The 22284-nt window shown below is 40.7% G+C and overlaps 1 protein-coding gene across 9 annotated transcripts in view; it reads right to left on the bottom strand.

Moving 5' to 3' along the window:
- SLC7A2 (solute carrier family 7 member 2) overlaps window positions 1-22284 on the bottom strand; it is a 65046-nt gene that overhangs the window by 28497 nt on the left and 14265 nt on the right. Inside the window, exons 2-3 of one of the 9 annotated variants that reach the window (XM_046648514.1) lie at window positions 18497-18634; window positions 16895-17038 (exon numbers count right to left, since the gene is read on the bottom strand). The exons of 2 other annotated variants lie outside the window; for them this stretch is intronic. In XM_046648514.1, the coding sequence (XP_046504470.1) occupies window positions 16895-16921 (27 nt within the window). In that variant the 5' untranslated portion in view covers window positions 16922-17038; window positions 18497-18634. Of the gene's footprint in view, window positions 1-496; window positions 753-16199; window positions 16444-16894; window positions 17039-18496; window positions 18635-22284 lie in introns of those variants that run through there. 6 more of the 9 variants (XM_046648516.1, XM_046648515.1, XM_046648517.1 and 3 more) reach the window with 6 other exon arrangements.

The raw sequence follows: 22284 nt of genomic DNA, 5'->3' as shown, positions 1-22284 counted from the left end.
AATCCATTTAGCTTTAATAAAGGCAGGAATAAGACATACCTCGCTGTCTCATTCAAATAGATGCAGAAAAAAAAATTGTGTCCAACTTTTGTTTATAGGGTTGGTGACACTAAAACAAGCATTTTTTGGGGAAGTGAAAAAGAAATGAAAAGAAGAAAGCAGAGCCCTCAGCATCCTGGTAACTGGAGTATGTGCCCAGTCAGCGGCCCACTTGCACAGTCAAGGATCTTGATGGCAAGTGTGGGCACCAGGCAGACGGCCGTTCCCAGTAGACCTTAGCAATCTTTGGCTAATAAATCACTCTGAATGCCAGAGGGTACCACCTGTTCCCTCTCCCCAGGCTGCTACTGAAGGAAATGTCTTCTCCTAGCACCAGTTACCCTATACATGCCATTTTGAACGTCAGGAGATTAGCCTTTCCAAAGTTATTTCACACCCGTCACTACTCTACATATGCTACACTAATGAAAACAGCTAATGTTTGTTGAGCACTTACCATGTGCCAGGTGCAGATCTAAGCCCTTTTCATTTTATTCTTCCATGAATCTTCACGATATCCCCATTAGATCAGGACTATTGTGAATCACAGTAAAGATGAGGAAGCTGAGGTGTAGAAAGACTAACCAATGTCACAGTTAGCATGTGGAAGCAGGCATAAACCCAGCAGGTACGACTCTGGAGCCTTTATTCACAGCCACTATGCTGTCCTCCTGGCTTCCCAGAGAGCCCAGGCATTGTCCACCGCCCACGCCTCCTTTGAAGAGATCTGCTCTCCCCCTACCCACTATCTTCCCACCCCCAAGCCACAGGTAACTGGACCAGAGATAGACAGCTGACTCAAGATTAAATATGCAAAGGCTGGGTATGCTCACTCAATTTTCTTGGAAATTTGAATAACGAGATGGAATCAGTCAGATGATCCAGCATTCCGGCTAAAGTCATGCAGACTTGGGGCCAGTGGGACACCATACAGAAACCAAGAGGTTGGCAGCAGAAGCCAGACCACAGCCATTCAGGAGAGCAGAGATGAGAGACCCTACCACCCCAGCAGCGAGACTCAGAGCTGGCACCACGGGTCAACTTTTCTCTTCCCGAAGCCCTGCTGTCCTTCCTGATGTTGGGTGAGAGTCCCCGTGTCCTTTCAACAAACCTCCTGTTCACTTAAGCTATTTCAAGTGGTCTCTGTTCCTTGAAACCAGAGCCTACTGATGAAAGTCAAGGCGATACTGGTAGGGCCAGTTCCACAGGGCTCCACTCCCAATTTCAACCCTTCAAATCTCCTGCTACCTCCTACCATTTCTGGTGGGTTTCTTGATAATTCCTTTTCTTTCCAGGAGTAGGTGTCCTGATGGAATAACTTGAATCTGTTTGGATATTCTTCCCATAAGGTACTCATAGAGTTTAACATGCATTAGGCCTGTCCTTTATACACACCCACAGGCATGTACACTCTCTACCTGAAAGAGGTAGCTTTGTATAAGGCAGAGAAAATCTTTTCTTAGACATACATACATGCAAGCTGGGCTCTTGGTAACACTATTTCTCCAGCGCCCACTACTGACCAAGGAGCGTGCTCCATGTAGTCAAGGTCCCGGGAACAGCAAACAAGGGTTCTATAGCACTTACTGAAGATGTCTAAAACATTTGTTTCACCAACGAATTATAGTAGTAAACCAGAAGTAGAGCAATTATTCACCCAATGAAGGGAGGGGCAGCCAAGGAAGCACTGGCAATTTTTATCATGATGAAGAAGGTTAAGAGTTTCCTGAGTCAGAGAAGTCTCTCAATACCATTGCCTTAAGATTTTAATGTTAGTGGTTATTTTTTGTTAAAAAATGCAAATTTCTTAAAAGTACTTTCACTGTTTTATTAGTTCCGCAAATACTTCAGTGCACACTGGTAGGCACTGAACCAACCATAACAAGACTGCCATAATTCCTCCCCTCATGGCATTTCCAGTCAAGTGCGTGGCACAGACAACAGCCAGTTCAATATCAAAGCAACTGCTTGTGCATAAGGGACATAGCAGGGCCTACAGGACAGGCTCCTAACTCAGACTCTGCCTGGGGTTCAGGTGGTCTGGGCAGCTTTCCCGGAGAAAGCTATGTCTAATCTGAGATCTAAGGGCTGAGCTGGATTGAGCCATCTGAACACGTAGTGAGAGGGAGGCTGGGAGGGCAGTGATAGGAATTATGAGGGCTCTGAGCAGAGGGAATGGCAAGTACAAAGGAGCAGAAAGTAGTTCGATACACACAGGGCTTAGGGGATAGGGGAAACATTAGAGGGAGGTATGGGTAAGTGCATGGGTCCCTAGGCCATGCAAAGAGCTTGAATTTGACCCTGAGCGCAGTGGGGAATCATTGAAGGACTTTAGGCCATATGTACAATTTGAAAACTATCATTCTGATGACATTATAGGGTAGGAATGAGAAAGATCGAGACTAGAGTTAAGGAGAAAGGTAAATAGCTCACTGGAATAATCTAGGTACAAGGGACTATGACGTCTTCTAGGCTAAAGGCAGGGAAGTGGACTGTAGGGCTGGTTAGGAGGTGGGGGTATAGAAGTTGGTGACAATGTGGATTTGGGACCCATGGCTGCTGGATGGTTTGTGCGCCCTTCATTTAAATAAAGAAGAAGAAGAAAGAGGGCCTTTTTGACTACGCTGATTTTAAGTTACATGTGGGAATGCTATGCGGTCTCAGCAAAGCTCAGGAGAGCACAGAAGACAGGAGATGTGAGAATTATCAGCACAGAGGTGACAATTAAATGGACAGTCTCACTAAGGGAGAGACCATACATGAGAAGGGAAGGGAACAAAACACAAAGATACACACATTTAAGGAATGAGAAGGACCCACAGAGGAGCTGAGGAGAGGCAGGAGTGGTGGAAGAAACCGGAAGTTGCGACCCAAAGGGGAGTGAGCTTTTTAGAAGAAAGGAGTGGCCATCAGGGTCAGATGGAGCTTGAAATGAAGGAAACAAGTAACGATCTTGGGATTTAGTGACAAGGAAGTCTTTGGCGACCTTGACAGGAGAGGTGGCTTAGTGGGGGTGTAAGCCAGGTTGCAGTGGGCTGAGAAATGATGCGAGGTGAGAAAAAGAAAGCAACACGTTCAGGTGGCTAAATGACGTGAGGGGTCCATGGGGTCAAGGGAGGGCTTTTTATAAAGAATGAACTTAATGTGTTTAGACACTGATGGGAAAGTGCCAGGAGAGAGAGAGGTTGAAAACACAGAACGGAGAATGGATACAGCAAGTTCTTGAGATGTGGATCCAGAGCTGGGTTGAAGAGTTAGAATTAGGAAGCAGGAGAAGTGGCACCTCCACCTTGTAAGGCAAGAAGGAGGACAGGTGAGACAGGGGCAGACAAGTTTGTAGGCTAACTGGTAGATTCTTGAGCTCTTATTCTATTTGAAAGAATAGAATAAAATCCTAACTTTATACGGCATATGGTTTATAGATAATAAAAGGGGATGAACAAAGAAGGTCAGAATGACTTCAGTATAATCTGGTACAAGGAAGGCTTTGTCATGTTTTTGTTTTTACATTTAAAACTTGCACTCCCATTCTAAACATGAAAAAATACACACACAATAACTTTACACATACGCTTCTGGAATACAGTCAAAATGTCCACGTCGAGCTCTTTGACCTGTCAGAAAACTAAACACAGTAATATCTAGCATGTCGTTTTCATGGAACACGATATTCTAGATGAATGGGCTTTCTAGATGCTGAAGTTTATATCTCTAAATCTTTGACTATCATTGATCAAATCTTGCCAAGTTCAGCGATCCTCCTCATTGCTCCTGAACTTTATGGCAGCTGTTTGCTGTGGTAACAGGCATTCAATCTGCTCATCTTTAAAGTAAGCCTGAATTCATTCACAAGAAACTGTTTAAAAAGAACAACAGAACTATTTTAAAAACAAACAAATACTCATTATTACCTTACTTGTGGTTTCACCGCACTGTCCACACAGATTAGAGCCAACCCAAGGATGCCCAGGAAATCCAGATGACCTGGACGAACCCAGGCTCCTACTGACTGCCAGCCATTGCTCAGGAAGTTTTCCTACTTATTTCTGGATTAGTAGTTGAATTTCAGATTAAAGATGCTGGAAGTATGTTCACAGACTAGGAGACGTGCTAAAGTGCAAGAGAGCTCTTTTTGTCTGAAGGCAAAGAATTGAGAAATACTTCAGAATGCTCTGATTTCCTCTAATCATTTTCTTTCCAGACAGAGCCAAGCACTCCTCTGAATTCACCACCCTGCACCCTCCCCCAAATCTCCTAATTTGTTAGAACTCAATCACTTTTGTTTCAATGCTCGGCAAAATTCCTTCCATCAGACTGTAGCAGAAAAGGAATCCAATCAGAATTCACATTTGTTTTTAGTTCAAGAAATTAAATGGATACTATGCTGAGTGTACTTATGATTTATGGTTTTGCTGGAAAGTCATTTCTTGAAAAATGGTCGCTTTTGAAACAATATTTTCAATTTTGAAAAGCACATTCTGACTTGCTACTTCTTAAAATACAGAAATAATGTATCAGCAGAAAGTTTTCTCATTAGCATCTTGGCAGGTTGCTGAAACACTGCTATTGGCTGAGAGAGGTTTGGAAGTTCATGTTGGCTTCAAATAAATCTGAATAAAACATTTCTATTGTGTGCTCAGAGAAAGTAATTAAAACAATGCTAGCTCTTCATCATCATGATTCAGAGCCTCTAAGATTTACGATTAGAATATGCAAACTGAGAAGAATCTTAAAAATTAAAATAACTCAAAATGACGAGGTCCTTAAAACTAGTCTGACATTTTTGTCACATTTATATTCTACTTATTAATACGCCTAACTATAAACAATTTCTGCAACTTACGTCTTCACCAGACGTTTTCTTAATTTTTGTATTATTGCATAGACTGAACTCAACCTCTCAATTGCTTAATGAACTGTCAATTTCTCTGAAAGATCAAGCCTTAGAAATTTTGAAAAGGAAAAGGGAAATAGTCTACATATGATTTCTAAACAAAATTCTGGGAGGCAGGGCAAACTGGCAGAGGGGGAAGGACAGGTACAATTGGCATTACCATATAGTATGCTTGTGGGTAAGGGAGTCCAGGATGCCACCAGGACACACAGGGGGACACTATTCACACTCAGGCAGGGGTTGGGGTTAGCGGTGGAGTCTTCCTGGGGGGCGCCATGACAAATCTGATTCCACATGCATTCTTCCACTCCAGAACTCATTAAAAAAAGACTGAATACTGCTCAACTAGTCCTTAGAGCAAAGACCAAAAATAAGAAAACCAACTTTGAACTTTTCTAATAATGAAGTAACATCCATAACCTTTAAAACTCGTTTGGAAATTTTGATAATTCATATAACCAGCCACTTCTTAAAATCAATTACTTACAACTTCAACTTTCCCTCTTTCGTACTTTATTTGAAAAAATTCCTGTCTGGGAAAAAGATCCTGAATTTTGAATAAACATTTAATAAGAACTGAAGTTATTTCCCTAACAAATAGTAAAAAATCCTTAAAATAAGCATATTAAATCTGCAAAACCTCAATCAGAACTTCCTGGAAACATCTATTTTGATTTTTAATTTTGAATAGCAATAGCTTAGTTACTATACAATTCAGAATTCAAATTACCTCATGATCTTCTAAAAAACTCTACTTGGTAATCATTGATCAATAACAGTTTTCTAAAGAAATAAAGTATTTAAATAACGTGAGAAGAGTGGGCTCTACAAGGAACACAGTTTATGAAAAAAGTAACGTATAACGCATTTTAAGACCTCCATTTACGCAGAAATTTAAAATATACAGACACATATATCTACAACTCAGAGAGTTTCTCAAATTTCTTTCTAAAAACATTTATATTGGGGCCGGCCTGGTGGCGCAGTGGTTAGGTTCGCACGTTCCGCTTCTCAGCAGCCCGGGGTTCGCCAGTTCAGATCCCAGGTGCGGACATGGCACTGCCTGGCAAGCCATGCTGTGGCAGGCGTCCCACATATAAAGTAGAGGAGGATGGGCACGGATGTTAGCTCAGGGCCAGTCTTCCTCAGCAAAAAGAGGAGGATTGACAGTAGTTAGCTCAGGCCTGATCTTCCTCAAAAAAAAAAAAAAAATTACATTTAATCTTTCATTGCTCCAGGATAAAACTGCAACTTGGCCTTCTCTAAAACCTCTGTAATGGCTCTGAATTACAATACAGCAATGGTGCACCTGTAGTATTAAAATAAGAATAGAACAAAAAGAAAGATAAATAAAATTCCCTTGCTCCTTACACTCCTGCTGCATCTTTGCAAAGAGGTGTTTCATCTGACCTTCAGAGGATTCAGCACTGAGACACAGAGAGAGAAATGTCTATCTCAGGCTCTGAATTCCAGCTACGTCCAGGAAACTAACAGTTCTTCCCAGCCCTGACTTTCAATGATGCCTGGGAGAGGAAGCAACTATTTGAAACCATGCTGCACAGAGATCTGTCAACGAATTCTTTTGGTCAGAGTTTAGTGTCGGTAATTCAATATGCTTGTAAATGTTTATAAATATCAGCATACGCTTAAGTAACAGAGAATTATGAAATATACAGAATGAGTTGAATTTTAGTGCTTTGAATTATTTATTTATGCTGTATCTAATCCGTCTCCTGCCAACAGCTCCAACAACCCCAACACTTCAGCCTGGGTTTCAAAACCACTCCTCTGCCATCTGGCCTCAGCCTACCTTCCTGGCCATCCTCCACATGAATATTGTAGTCCAATTTGTCCACCGACTACCCCTACAACATTGGCCATCTTGCCCACACACAGGTGAGAAGATTCACTGGCCTATGTGTTTCTGGTCCCCACCCTGTCCTCCACAGAGGTTCGTTTCCCAGGCCTTCTGAGCTACCGCAGAGATGGCAGGAAGGCTCTTTCTGGCCTTCTGAGAGGCTCCTGAGCTTTCCTTTGGACTCAAAGAAGAAAAATAAAAACACAACAGAATTAGAAAAATTAGCACCAAGAAGCCAGGCTGATTTATATAATAAAGGGACGGGAGCAGGGGAAAAGCGGTGGCCTAGAGAAAATCCACCTGGCAGAGAGAAGTGGGGAGGAGAGGAAAGCAGGGTTTTGAGAAGGACTGGCATGGAATATGAATTGGGTCTCCTTCACGAGATAAAAATGAAGGTCAAAATTCCTTTTAAAAATAATTTTAAGGGGCCAACCCGGTGGCACGGCGGTTAAATTTGCGTGCTCTGCTTTGGCAGGCCAGGGTTTGCTGGTTTGGATCCCAGACATGGACCTAGCACTGCTTATCAAGCCATGCTGTGGCAGCATCCCACACATGAAATAGAGGAAGATTGGCACAGATGTTAGCTCAGGGCCACTCTTCCTCAGCAAAAAGAGGAGGATTGGTGGCGGATGTTACCTCAGGGCTAATCTTCCTCAAAAAAAAAAAAAACAAGAAAACTTTTGGCAGCTGGTTTGATGTTTCTTTGAATATGACCCCGCTCCCTTCCCCCAACCAGGGGACTGGGTCCCATGGCACTTGGTGGATTAACTTTTGCTCATACGTACTGTGCACCCGCCTGCTCCCTCCTCCCCCAGGGAAGGTAAAACTGCTTGCTTGGTATAAAACAGATGTACATATTTACATGCCATCACTTCTAAAGAGGATTTATTTGGCTTAACATAGATGACTGGCAATTGCTCCCTGGAAACAAGTTTGATAGAACAAGCCGAATAAGGGTAGCTGAGAAAACATCAGGACAAGGAAAGACAGGGCCGTACCAAAGACTTGAGGTTAAGGATGCTTACGCACTTACAGCAGAGTCTCAGGTGAGACCAATGTGCCTACATAATTCTGCAAAGTTTTTTTTTAATTGAGACATAACTGACTTTAATGTTGTATTACAAAGATTTTTAAATGAATTCAGTTATTTAATAATCCCCCAGTGACATTTCATTTTAAAGCCTTTTTAATGCTCTTAATTTTTAATTATAAAGTATAAGTAAATGTATTTTAGAAATCTTAACATCACATTTGAAACCTTAGCGGATACTTCTCATAGGGGACCTTGGAGGGAATTACCCCGCACCTCACCTTCACTATAGGATCCCTTTCATCTCTGACAGGTGGCCATCCTCCACGGACAAGGAGAGGCTAACTCTCCAGGCAGCCCGTTCTCGCCTTGCGCGGCTCTCATTGCTAGAAGACCTTCTCTTTCATGGAGCCTCCTCTAACTCCTACCCATTGGCCTAATTCTGCCTTAAGGACAAATACAGAAAAGTCTTCTCATTCAAACAATCCCAAATGGTTATCATCCCAAGACTTCTCTCAGATACATATATGAATTCAGACTACACTGACCACAGCTGAAAAACACGAACTCCAAATACGACACACCCAACAAGACAAAGCATTCCAAATGTGGTCAGCAAGGAGAGAGTCTACTTTGCTTACTATCTTCCTCCATTCTCTATGCTTCTATTAAATCTTTTGGTTTCACTTTTAATAGCCACCTCAAAGCACCTCCACACCGTGTCCAAAGCACTGCTGGATCTGGCCCCCCGCCACCTCCCTAGCACATCTTCCGCCTCCTCCTCATACCCTTGAGCCACACTGGATTGCTTTCAACTTTCTCAGAACTCTAAGCCTCGCACTGCCTCCAAGACTCCTACGCACTTGTTTCTTCTTCCTGGAAGTTACTCCTTCTCTTCTCTGCCTGGATAGTTCTCCGTCATCCTTGACATCCTCCCCCAGCCTATGTCAGATCACCCTATTACTTGTTCTCACAGCACACTGTATTTTTACGGCACTTTTTCTTTATCATAATTATAGCCAACTACTTGGATGAATATGTTTTACTCCTTGGTATGGGTTGAACTGTGCTCCCCAAAATGATATGTTGAAGTCCTAAACCCTGGTACCCTCTTTGGTGACCTTACTTGGAAACAGGGTCTTTGCAGGTGCCATCAAATTAAGATGAGGTTATTAGGGTGAGTCCTAATCCAATATGACTGATGTCCTTATAAGAAGAGGAAAATGCCTTGTGACAAGAAGACACACAAGGGGAATGCCATGTGATGACAGAGGCAGAAACTGGAGCGATGCAGTTGCAAGCCAAGAAACACCAAAGACTGACGGCCACCACCAGAAGCTAGAGAGGCAAAGATGGACCCTCCCCTACAGATTTGAGAAGGAGCATGGCTCTGCTGCCACCTTGATTTTGGACTTCTGGTTTCTAAAACTGTGAGACAATAAATCTTTTAAGCCACCCTGTTTATGGTACTTTTTTACAGCAACCCTAGGAAACAAACACCCTCTGAGACTAAAAGATTCTTGAAAGCCGGCTCTATATTTTATTCATTTGTTGCATTCCCAGTGTACTCACAGTGATTGAAATATAGATAGGAGGGCAGTAAACATTTATTCAGTGAATGAATGATTCACACTTGGTTTGTAGGCAGCTAAAACCTTCAGGTCTTTTTTTCTCAAAGGTATCTGTATAGACTGGTCTTCTTGATTCCATTTTGTTTCACGGATTATTTTAAAACCTAAATTCAGGATTTTAAATTGCATATTATTTGGGATTATGTGTAATACAAGTCCATCAATCAATGTATTAAGCATCCTATCTTTATGTCACTGCAAATTTAATAAGCATGTCTTCTATTTTAATCCAAGTAAATGATAAAAACTGTTAAACCTGACAGGGCCAAGGACAGAGTGCCACGGCATGCCACCAGGAACGTCCATTGGGTATCGACCCATTAATCAACACTCTGGTGTATCATGCAACCAACTAGAAATCCACATTTCTCTCCAGCTTATCCCAAGGTTATCACAACACATGGTGTTAAACGCTTTCCTGAAATCTAACATATCATGTTTAAACTTCTCAAATCCACCACTCAAATAACCAGGTAAAAAGAGGGTGTGGAGCTTGTCAGGCATAACTTGGTCTTGGTGAACTCATGATGCATTTCGGGAATCAGTCACTTCTTTTCCAACTACATACCACAACTTGCCAGAATTTTGCTGGTAAACTGTGTCCAGCTCCCTAATCTGTGGTTTCCAGGACATACACTGGCCTGCATTTTAAAAATAAGAGTAACTGCCTCTTTCCTTTCTTCTGCTCCCTTTCTTATACTTCAGGGCATCTCCGAGATTACAGATAGTCACGCCACACTCACATCTACAAATTATTTTAATATCGCAAGATGTAATTCATCCAGGCCTGAAACTGTGAACCAGTTCAAAGCATCTAGGTTCTCCTCACCAATCTGGGCTTCAGGTTTCCTTCTAGTTATTTGTTCTAACCTCCTAGTCAGATAGCCACACATCTTGTAAAGACAAAAGCAAGAGAGGGATTTCACAGCTCTGCCTTCTCTCAGTCACTCACCACTACCACACCAGGTTCCCCCTTTCTTGGTCACCTTCCTGGCTAAATATTTCATGAAGTTTCAGCTCAAACATTCCTTTGTATTTTTCACAGATTCATACCATTACCTTTTAAGTCTGAGCCCCTCAAATGAACTCCATTATTGCGGCCATAACGAACCTGTCTGGGATCAGCTCTTCCTCTTCCTCACTCTGAGCACATTACCTGATTAGGATTTTGATTGAATTTGTCTTTTCTTCTTTCCAAACAGTATTATCTTTTAGGGTTACATATAGTCCATGAAGTTACATCCATATTTTCTCTGACTATTTAGAAATCTACTTTTTTTAAATCTAGGGTACACAGACTGAATCTAGCTGGTCATTAGGGAATGTTCTAAGGTGTAAGCAAATGATTTCCTATCACCAAGGGACAAACATTTTATGACTATTACCAAAAAGTATAGCTTGTGCAAATTCTTTGAGCCTCCTAAACTCTCACTACTTGGCCTCTCTATTTTATTTGTCTTATGTCAACAAAGACCAAGTTTGTTTAAGAATCTTTCACAGGAAGGTTTCAACAAATCCAGTTTGCCGGAATGTTCTTGTTTGCAAGCAGCAAAACGTTTCATCATTTACAGCTTTAGCACCACTGAGTTGCCTAATGTGCTCTGAGCATGAGCTCCCAGGCACCCAATCGCTAACCAAGCACGCAGAACTCCAGCGTGATAATTTGAGGGTAAACAGCTCATTGTCGAATGAAAACCCCAGGAAACAAATGGTTCATATTATCACTTGTGCCTCCCTCAGGACTTGCCACTCCTACAGGTCACACATCCGAACCCCTATCTGTGTAGTGTCCTTTCTCTAGGACATCTTTCTGTGAGTGTAAAGATAATTTATTTAGGAATCAGATGAAAATGCAACAAATACTAATAATTACAACTACGACTCTGGGCCATTTCCTTGTTTCATATTCTAGAGCTTGTCTGTTTAGTTGTTTTCTTTTTTTTTTTTTTTAGCATCCTAAATACCTCCTGTTTCTTCAAATAGAGAAATACTCATAACCAAAGTGTTCTTTCTAATGGGGCAGACCAAGAGCGTAGCATATCTAAGATACCCAGTGAAGGGTATTATTCAATTGAAAAAGTCAAGGCAAACTTCTCTGGTGGGCTGAAGGATAGCTTTAAGAACACAAATGTCGGGAAAATATGTGGAAAACTACCACCACGTTAGATTATAACTTCATCTAGAGGCAGGGGTGGAGTCTAGCTCTGAGCCATCCTTGACTCTTGCCCGATCAATAATTTTTGGTAACTTCTCCACTTCCAAAAGTTAAAGTACTATCACTATGCACAGCAAGTGAGCACAGAGAAACCAGTCACGTATGCTAAGAAGTTGTTCCTAATGGCACATTGTGGCTCTTAATTTTCCCCACTACAAACAAGCTAGAAAAAAATCAGGGTTCGACGTGACAGTCAAAACTACGTACAAAAATACATAAAGACTTAAGCCAATTATTTTACTCATTCCCAGGGTGGGGTTGAAGGGGGAAGGAGCGGGCAAATTGCTTTTTGTTAGCTCCTTTACAATGGCAACAACAACAAAACAATTATTCCCATCCTTCCAGGCATCAATTCCAAAATTCTAATATGAAGCAAGTGTAATTATAATATTACCATCCACACGCATTTGATCCTATAGCTAAGTGATAAAAGCAGACTCCTAAAATTAGCAAGCCAGGTAGGAAGAGCGTGGGGTTTTAGAGGCAGGCAGACCGTGTTTACTTGTGAGCCCTCATTTTCTCATTAGTAAAATGAAGACATCATTCTCAGAAGGTTGTTATGAAGGTCAAACGGGATGATGCATGTGAAGTGCTCACTCCAGAGCAGGCACTCAACGCATGGTAGTGGCTCTTGTTAACTTATAATATAAACCAAAGACGTGTGTTTGAAACTCGCAACTTGGAACACCAAAAATAATTCATTTATAAAAGCTATTTACTTTTATTTTTGAAGATATGCAGATCCATAGAAATTAAGATTTAGAATAAAGTGGATTGCCAGTCCAGTACTCTAAATTTAAAGGAGAGAACTGAAGCCCGGGGACTTTTTCCGGGCACACAGACAGCCAATGAGACTGGTTCAGAAGCTAGGTCTCCCCATTCCATCCAGTGCTCTGTCAATGGCACCACATGGGTAATCACACTGAGTTCTATCTCCAGCTACTCATGACCAAACTATGTGCCTTGCAACGCTCTGAGAGGAAGAGAGCTACTTCCTAACTAGGTGGCCAAAGCTGCACCTCCGCTCAGTGGTTCTCCAACTCACTCCCCAAAGGCATTTCAGGGAAGCCCAATGAGACCAAAGGGGCAGGCTCCCCTTCCATCCTCGCCCCCTCGCACCCCTCTCCTCCAAGAGATTTTGTATAAACAAGTCTTTTCTTCTTTATCCAAATTTTAGGAGAGGAATTTAAAGGAGAGAAAAAAAATCTTGATTTTGTGCTTAAGAAGCAAAAATTCTCTTTCTGAACAAAAAATTCCTTTATACTCAAACATCAGCCTACTGACATTAGTCTCTTGAAGGCTCTACAACAGTCTTTCAGATGTCAGGAGACCTGAGAAATGAGAGGCTAAATTTTACAAATATATGTAACTGTTAATTCTTGTAGGTATATCTTTCTCATATCATAATTGTTTATTGAAAACTACAAAATTTCCCTACACTAATTATTCTGAGCAAGTACATGAAGATTTCTGTTTCCATAAATATAGTGGGCTGCATACTCTGCAGAGCTTTCCTACAAAAACACAGCTAAATCCTAGGTAAGAGACGACATCATATGGTAGAGCTCAGTTGAAAATAATGGAAATTTCCCAAGGCAAAGAGACAGAGACAGACAGACACACACACAGAAAGAAACAGACAGATAGACAGATACAGAGAGGATAAACACGAAGAAGAGAGATGAAAGCAGAAGACTGGACGGTAAGTTAATATGAAGGGAAAAATGTCTATGTAAGCACAAAGCCTCAGGCCCTCCTCCAGATGAGAGAGTTGAAACTAAGACTGTGCTGGGGCAGGACAAAGGGGGCTAATGTAGTCCAGGTCAGTAGCAGTTTTATGCACCTAATAAAGTAGTCTGTTAGCGTATTTGTGAATACAAATCTAAGTCCTCCCCAGAGGAAAGCCTACCCTATTTAGGCCTTCAGAATTCCCACTGATTAAATTCAACATGAGTTCATAATCAAAAATTTCCAAACACAAATAATAAAATAAACCATTACATGTAAGAGTCAATGGAAACAACCAGCAGATTTAAACCCCCTAAGACTTTAGATACTGGAAATACTAGACAAGCATATGGAATAACTATGTAGAAAAAGTTCAAAGAAATAAACGATTAAATTTTAAAAAATGAATCAAAACAAGAGACAACCAAAATAACCAGGCAGATTTTTTAAAAGAACAGAACTTATAGAAATAAAAAATATAATCAAATAAATTAAAAACTCAGTGTATGAGTTAAATAACATATTAGACACAGCTAAAGAGAGAATTCAGAAACTAAAATGCAAGACAGCAAATACAGGTAAGTTATAGTTCATGAATTTTATGGTTTTTGTATCATTAAAGAGGAGAGCTGAGGGACTTTTTTAAAAGTATGCATGGTAAAATTTCAGAGGTATGCACTAAAAGAATAGAAGTAGAGTGCATATCATTTAAATAAGGGGAGGAAATAAATGGAAAAATAAGTAAAATCCAAAAATTGCCAAGAAATGAGAAAAAATACAAAACACAAATTAAGATGATAGATTATAGTAAATATGATTGACTAATTTTCAATCCACTTAAAATATAGCCCACTATATTTATGGAAATAGAAATCCTCATGTACTTGCTCCTTATAATTAGTGTAGCATTTAAACCAGTTAAAAGTCAAAGAGTATCAGATTGGATTTTAGTCTCTAAGGCCCCAAGTATAGCCTAGATTCCTCTCTTCCTCTTGCCTAAGAGGTCTTGCTACAGCCACTATTGACATTATTGTTCAGTCTCAATGATATTCTGTAGCCTCAGTTCAAAGAACTTTGCAAATACAATTTCCTGAGCATGGCCACTGGGTGATATCTCCCCAGGGAAGTTGCCTGCAAGAAAACTTTAAACTTGGAAACGAAAGCATTAAGAAACTCGCATTTCACATTTGGGTTTGGTTTCTTCCTTTTACAACTGGCTGCATACAAGCAATGCATCATTCTGGGCATGGACACAAGTAAAGAGTTGGACTTTCTTCAACACTTTGCCTCGGGTTTTCCTCCTTAGCCAAGCATATCCCAGCACCCCATGCTAATGAAAGACTTGCTGCCAGAAAGCCGAAAAGAGGCCACAGCCCAGTGCTGCTTCTTCCAGTGAAGAGCCCCTCTCCAGGGCTACTGGCACCACCGTTGGGCTGGGTCCCACCAGGGCTGTCTTCACAGCAAGGTCTGGCCTGGGAGCAGGATTCCAGAGGCACTAGATGGATGGCAGGCACAATTCAGGGTGGATAAGACAGCAGGACTCCCTCAGTGTAACTCCTTAACCAAGAAGTTTACACAGAAATAACAGGACAGAAAGTGTACCTAGAATTAAATATCAGGGAACTGTCAGAACCCTGCCAAATTAATCTGATGTGAATGCTTTCAACCTTGCACTGTCCCCTGGCCATCAATCACAAAGAACAAACATAGGCTGTTTACAAGCTTTTTGGTGTGTGGGAAAAACACAGTTTTCCCAAATTTTGGCCTGAATTCTTATGAGCATTTCCCTGCATTTTTCTGAAATATAAACATTTCTTTGCCCTCCCTCTATCAAAATATACACTTTCATACTTTAAATATATTTTTCCTAGAAGGCAAGTATCCTAAAAAGTCTCAAGGACTACAAAAAAGACCAAAAGGAAAAAAAAAAAGTAGTTACTTTGCATATACTAGCTTAATCAATAATATCAAGGAACAGGTGAGAGTAAATATTGTTATGGTACTATGTGTTTTCCTTCAAAATCAAATTATATCTAAAAAATGCTAAGCCTGAAATAGGTTTACAGAAGGTCATTTCAGTAACATTTATTTTAGCTCAAGGTTTAAAAGTTAAGTATCTTTAAAGCAGGTAACAGAATTGATTTGCTCTTAAGATACTTTTAAAAATTTTTATATAGCAGTTCTGTGGTCACAAATCAATACTGAAGTATAAAATAAACTCATGTGCTACTCTATTTCAAAAGATATCCTCTTTCTTGGAGACCTGGAAATTTGCAAATATCAAAATACTAACACTACTGCTCACGGGGACTAAATATATGCCCAATTACTGCAATTTAAAATTTCCATGAACGCTATCCTCATTGTTGTAACCTCAGTTCATCCCATGGTCCTCACTCCACAGGAGCTCAGTTATTCCTTGCTGCAATTCAGACACCTCACTGCAAACCAAAATGCAAACTCCTGACCTCATTCAAAGTCCCAACTATGAGCCAACCTGTATGTCTAGTCGTATCTTCCTTAGGATTAAATTAGTTAACATGAGTGTTTAAAACAGTGCCTGGCACAAAGTACTCAATAAATGTGAGCTATTACTGTTATTTCCTTTCCTTTCCCCTCCCTCCAATTCCCTTCCATCCCCCCCTTACTTTGGTCAAAGAAAATTGGGTGCTATTTTGCCAGCAGGTCTCACACTCTTTAGAGTCCTTTGTCCTGCTGTTTCCCCATCAAGAATGTCTTCTCAACCTCACGTCTACCTGTAGATATCCTTTTACTCCCCTATCAAGATCCTTTCCAAATCCTACCTTCTCCATGAAACTTCCTCTTGATCCCCTCCAGTGGAAGTGATCCCTTTTCAGAGAGCTCAAAGATAGCCTGTTGACATCTCTCCGGATGGCAGTCATCACCTGTGCCCTGGACCGGAGCACCATATGTATTTGGCTTATTATCCTGTCCCCAACACATACACATCTGATAAACCTGGAGGGCAGAAACTGTGCTCTATGTGTCTTCAGAGAACTCCTTTGGCACTTACCACACATCCTTGAACTGAAAAAGATACTAAAATATTTTTAATTTTTTTACTATTTTCAAAATTTTTAACAATTTCTGTGTTGAAAAAGTACTAACATTTTTATTAAAGAATTAAAGGAGATATACAAATATATATAACATATATACATATATATTATCTATTATAGCCAAAAATACATTCTCATGAATCCCTAAACTTGATACGACTCTGCCTTGAAATATATTTTGATGGAACATATGCCACAATAAGAAACTTTCTGTCTTTGATGATTCTTTCCTAAAACATGTTTGCTATCTGTTACGCACAACCTATGTTTTAAGATTTAAAACACATTTGACACTTATCAAAGTCTCAAAATGCCCCAAACTCTAAAATCAGTGCCAAATAGCATTCAAGACTAAATATAATATAGAGAGCTTTAATATATGTGTTTCACTATAATAATCACCAATAGTTCCTTCTTACAGAAAACTCTTCTTTTCCCCAATTCATTGCTGAGGAATAAGCAGTTCCAATCCATCAGTTGTTCTACAAGTAGACATTGATGCTGGATCCAGTGCCAGGTTTCCTAGAAGAAGCAGGGTATTCTTCTTGGGTCAGTCTGGAAGGCTTTATGGAGAAGAGATGGCAGAAAATATTTTAAGCAATCAGAAAGTGTAAGCTTGGTAAACTGAATGTTAACTTTTGTTTTAGGAACCTGGCCACTCTTACTCAGAAGACCTGGAGAAACCTGCCTCTTTATATAAGTGACCTGGAAGTGAATGAAGGGGACAAGATGCAGTAGCAAAGGAAAAAGAGAAATAGCCTGAAGCATCTGAAGCAAAGATTTGGGAGCCACAAGGCAACAAGCACCTACTTATCAAGGCAGGGTCAGAAGCCAGAGAAGAGCCTGTTAAGTCCACCTCCTCAGTGGAGGCTGACCTTGAGGGCAGAGCTGGAAGGAACAGGATTCAGGGACAGGCAACCTACAGTTATCCTGGGAAGAGAAAAATGGCAGCAGGAATATATAAGAAGAGAGAGACTTGCATTGATATTGCTTAAAGAGTAGGCAATCATCAATTTAAAATTTAAGAAGAGTTCTGCTAAGTCCCTGGAATGAGACATGTTCATAAAATGTACGTGAACATACTATCACCGCTATGACTTTTACTTCTGCTGCTACTACTAAGAGCTAACATTTGTCAAAGGCATACTAGGTTTTAGGAGCTAGGCTAAGTGCATTACATATACTGACCCAATGAAATTACCCAATAACCCTATGAGGTAGGTACTACTACTATGTCTAGTTTACAGATGAGACAACCAAAGCTCAGAGAGGTTAGGTACTAGCCAGTACATATCAAAGTCACAATACAAAATCAAGTCTGTCTGACTCTTCATAAGAAGACATAACATGGGCATTAGCCTTTTAGAAGCAATGTCATGAAGTTTCACAACCAAAAAAAAACCCACAAAACTTTTTTTTCGCTAATGGTTGTATTTTGTTACAGCCACTGAAGATGTGGGTCGGTTGACCCCACGGAAAGAGACAAGCATGAAGTTTACAATTCTTTCAGACTATTTCCTGTGATGAGCACTGGTCTGAGGAAGCAGAGAGCTCTGAGGAGCACAGTGTTAACTTCCACATCCCAGAAAGCAAAGCACAGGCAGTTCTCTGCCAACAAATAGTCCAGTTATGAAGTACACATTCTAAACTGAGATGAAATAGTATCCAGAGTATGCCTTAAGGAAAGAAATTTGTCGCCACAGCTTGGGTAAAGGCCAATGTTAGCTAACGATTACATCATCGAACTCAATATAGCATGCTGAAGAGAAGGAGAATTGCTGGAGATGCAGGATAGTGTTCCTTTAGTTCTGATGCTGTGAGAAAGAGTGAGAAACGAGGGAGGGAGGGAGGCAGGAAGAAATATTTGAGACTATCATTTGGGAAGAAAAAACAATTCAAAGGAGATTCCATTTTTAAGCAAGGCCATTTTACCACAGGCTTTGGGATATGAAAATAAAAACTAATAATTGGGGTCATTCATTGCTCTCTCATGCAATATTTTATTTAGGCCTCACAATCACCTTGAGGAAAATGCCCCATCTTCAGATGATGACACTGATGCTCAGGGATGTTAAGTAGCTTGCTCAAAATCACAGAGCACAATTTGAACCTAAGGCTGTGTGGCTCCAAAGCACAGGTTCTCTCCTCCATGTCATAACCTAGAAACAAGGAGAAATGCAGAATTCCAGCTGCTCCCAGGCTCTTGGCAGCCCACCTAACACGCAGCTGATGAAAGATAATTTGAAAGTCATCAGCAAGACGTTACCAAAAATATATTGGGAAGATGTTGGGATCTTAAAACCTCATCTCCAATAGATTGTAACCTTTCAAACTCATGAACTGCACTATCTTAAGACGTGGAACAGTTATTAAAATATAAGCAATGGAGAAAAACTAAGAACCAAGAAAAATAACTGGATAAGTATCATTAACTTATATTTGTATCAAAAATTCCAACACATATTAAAACTTATTCCTTCTAGCTACAAAATCCTCCAATGACTTACTCTAAGAAGGCTTCCTGCAATAACAAGCTGAAGGCTTTTACTGCTTTTACTAAAACATACAACATTTTCTGAAACACTGTATTCATTTCACAATTTATCTAGTTCATTCCTTATCCACCTCTTGGGTTCTCAAATATCTAATATTCTCAATTCCCCCCATATTTCTGAATTTGAAACATATTTCAGAACAAATAAAGTCTTTTGGCCCTGCAAAATCAAATCTTCCATGGTTTTTACATTTTGCTTGGATTTTTATTTCAAATGTCCTCTGGTAATATCAGGGACCTTTCTCTTCTATTACCAAAGTTTTTCTGTGGCCTTGTTTTGTGCCTGGAAATAAATTGGTACACTGCAGTGGAAGTCAACATTATTTTCTTAATCTGTTTGAACGGATGAAAAGGGAGAAATGAGCAGAGATAGTAGATACATATTTGATACATCATCTGAAGTTTTCATATACAATTTCCACCTTCACTCTTTAACAGCACAGAATCTGGTATGCGAACTCTGTGGTCCCCTTTTCCAAACTCCTCTTGGGTGTTGGTTGTGGGAGCAGTGGCCTGAACCCCAGTGTAAACCCTCAGAATGTAAGCTTCTTGAGGGCAGGGATGTCATGTGACTGCTTTGTTCACTGGTGTATGCCCAATACCTAGAGAACGCCTGGCACATAGCAGCCACTCGCATATTTCCTGAATGGATGGATGTTTGGCTATAGCCACTAAATTTTTTTTAAATGCTGACCAAGCATGTCCAGTGAAGAGTGGCCAGGATAGGGTTAGGGGTCTGGAAACCACACCACCTCTTGCAAAGCAATTAAAGAAACTGCAGGTGTTCAGGTACAATAAGCAGGGATGTCGCTGGGGCCCAGGGACAGAACCCTGCTCTATGTCCAGCCAGTAAGCGCTGAGAGTCACCGGCCATGTGCCTGGGCCAGTCACCGGAGTCTCAGTCTTCTCCTCAACTTTAAAACCCAATCTGCTATTACACGAACAAGAAAAGCATCTGGCAAATAGCAAACAGCTTCAGAAACATAAGGTGGTAGTATTTCTATATTTCACTATTTTTCACTCTTGAGGAAAAAAAGGACTTAGAGAAGAGATGATAACTTTCTTCAAATATGTGAATGGCAAGATGTAAGACGACAAGGACTCTACCCAGGTTATACTACAAGACAAAACTCCGAATAAAGGATATAAGATAAAAAAGAGTACAATACTGACCCAATAAAATAGAGACCTCCCTAATAGTGTTCCTACTCACAAGAAGCTGCCTCCCAGTTAATGTTCATGTTTCTGTCATTATTTTAAACAGAGGACATGTAATTCGGAAAGATTCAGAAATCTGCAGAACCAGGTTGAGTTAGAAGGGTATTAGCTAAGGTAGGCGCCAACTCAGATTCTAGGATTTAATGATACGATTTCTTTTTTGTGGCTAAAACACTAAGTTTTTCTTGATTCTCTGCCTATGTATAAACCACTGTCAGATTACAAGCGAACAGTTTATACCAAAGTGCGTATTGCCAACGGCTTCCCACCTCACGCAATAGCCTCACCTTCCAAATAGTGGCAGTCACGGAAGTTCACAGTGACTAGAAAATTTACAAACCCATGAAGTATGTCCTCATAATATTGATGACTTTGGAAAAGTGCCAAGGGACATTACACCATTTCACATCCACTACTCAGATCACATAAATATTGATTTGGTAAACCTTTCCTCAGTTTAAAGGTTCACTTGATGCAACAAGTCTATTTTAGTGTTAACAACCATAACTCCTCTTTTCCTCTCCCCTTTTCCCTGTACCCCTGTAAGGAATACTGAATTCAGACTAGTAGGTAATACCTTTAATGAAAGCTCTACCAAGGAACCTGCATAGAACAATTTTCTACAAAACCAGAAAAGAAAACTTCTGCCCTTTACCCACTTTGCCCAGACAATGACAAAACCAAACACGGGGAATATTCACATCACACACCAACAGATTTTTATCTTTCTCATTTCAGTAAAATTTATCAACTCTCCATTGTCTTTATCCTCACTGCTGAGATACTTCCAAGACCTAAGGTAGTTGTGATCCATGAATTTGAAAGAGAAGAATCTGCTTGGAGATGAGGCTTTCATTGACCATTTTTACAAGACAACACTTTTGGCTGAAAGAAAGGATGTTGAAGCCAGCCTATAAGATGAACACAGGATCTAAGAAGCAGGGGAAGGACATTCCACTGAGCAAGACTGACTTTTGCTCCCGCTCAGAGCAGCTTTAAGAGAAGAGGGAAGTCTGGAAGACTTAAAATTTAAATCATTGCAGTAGATAGCTTTAAGGAGTCAACTCTAATCAACAGCTGCTACGTATCTCCCAGTCTCTTCCTTTCTATGTGTATTTCTTCTTTAAAGATTTTTTTTATTTTTCCTTTTTCTTCCCAAAGCCCCCCAGTACATAGTTGTGTATTTTTAGTTGTGGGTCTTTCTAGTTGTGGCATGTGGGATGCTGCCTCAGCATGGCGTGACGAGCTGTGCCATGTCTGCGCCCAGGATCCGAACCGGCAAAATCCTGGGCCGCCAGAGCGGAGCGCGCAAACTGAACCACTTGGCCACAGGGCTGGCCCCCTCTATGTGTATTTTTAAGAAGGGAAAATATATTTGCAATTGTTTTATACACCAATGTGTTCCAACATATTTGGAGCAAAAAACATGGGTTTTCTAGGCTACAGTCTCCTTTCACATCTACTTTTTTCACAATGTCAGGGACTCTGCTGGGTTATTTTTCTTTGTTAAGGAAAATTCGCCCTGAGCTAACACCTGTGCCAGTCTTCCTCTATCGTGTATGGCTACTGAGTGGTGTAGGTCTGCACTGGGAACTGAATTAGGGCCACCGAAGCAGAGCTTGCAGAACTTAACCACTAGGTCACGGGGCCAGCCCCAGCGGGGTTTTATCAGTCACTCCTCCCAACTCCCAGGGTAGGTTTTCGGGCACACAGTATTTTTAATATTGGTTGTTCTCTGGTTCACCACAGTTCCCTACCATTCCTATACTATTTTGCAGTGACCTGTTTCATTCCTTTGTATTACATGCCTGGACCCAGAGAACTGGGACCAAACCAATGAGAGACTCTGTGAGGTCAAGGAAGCCTCACGAATGTGCAGAGATGCTTCTGGTCCCAGGCAATCCTATAAGGGCGGAGCACGAACCCTAGTAACAAAGAATAAAGACTATTGTGCGTCTTTGATGTGCACATGCTGTTTGTGGGTTGAGAGAAGACTAGGAGTTTCTTTTTTTGACCAATGCTATTATATAGACGTAT

This window comes from Equus quagga, chromosome 22, assembly GCF_021613505.1.
Source record: "Equus quagga isolate Etosha38 chromosome 22, UCLA_HA_Equagga_1.0, whole genome shotgun sequence".
Lineage (NCBI taxonomy): Eukaryota > Metazoa > Chordata > Mammalia > Perissodactyla > Equidae > Equus > Equus quagga.
Note: the sequence above shows the minus strand (reverse complement) of the source record. Positions and strands in the feature narration are given on the sequence as shown.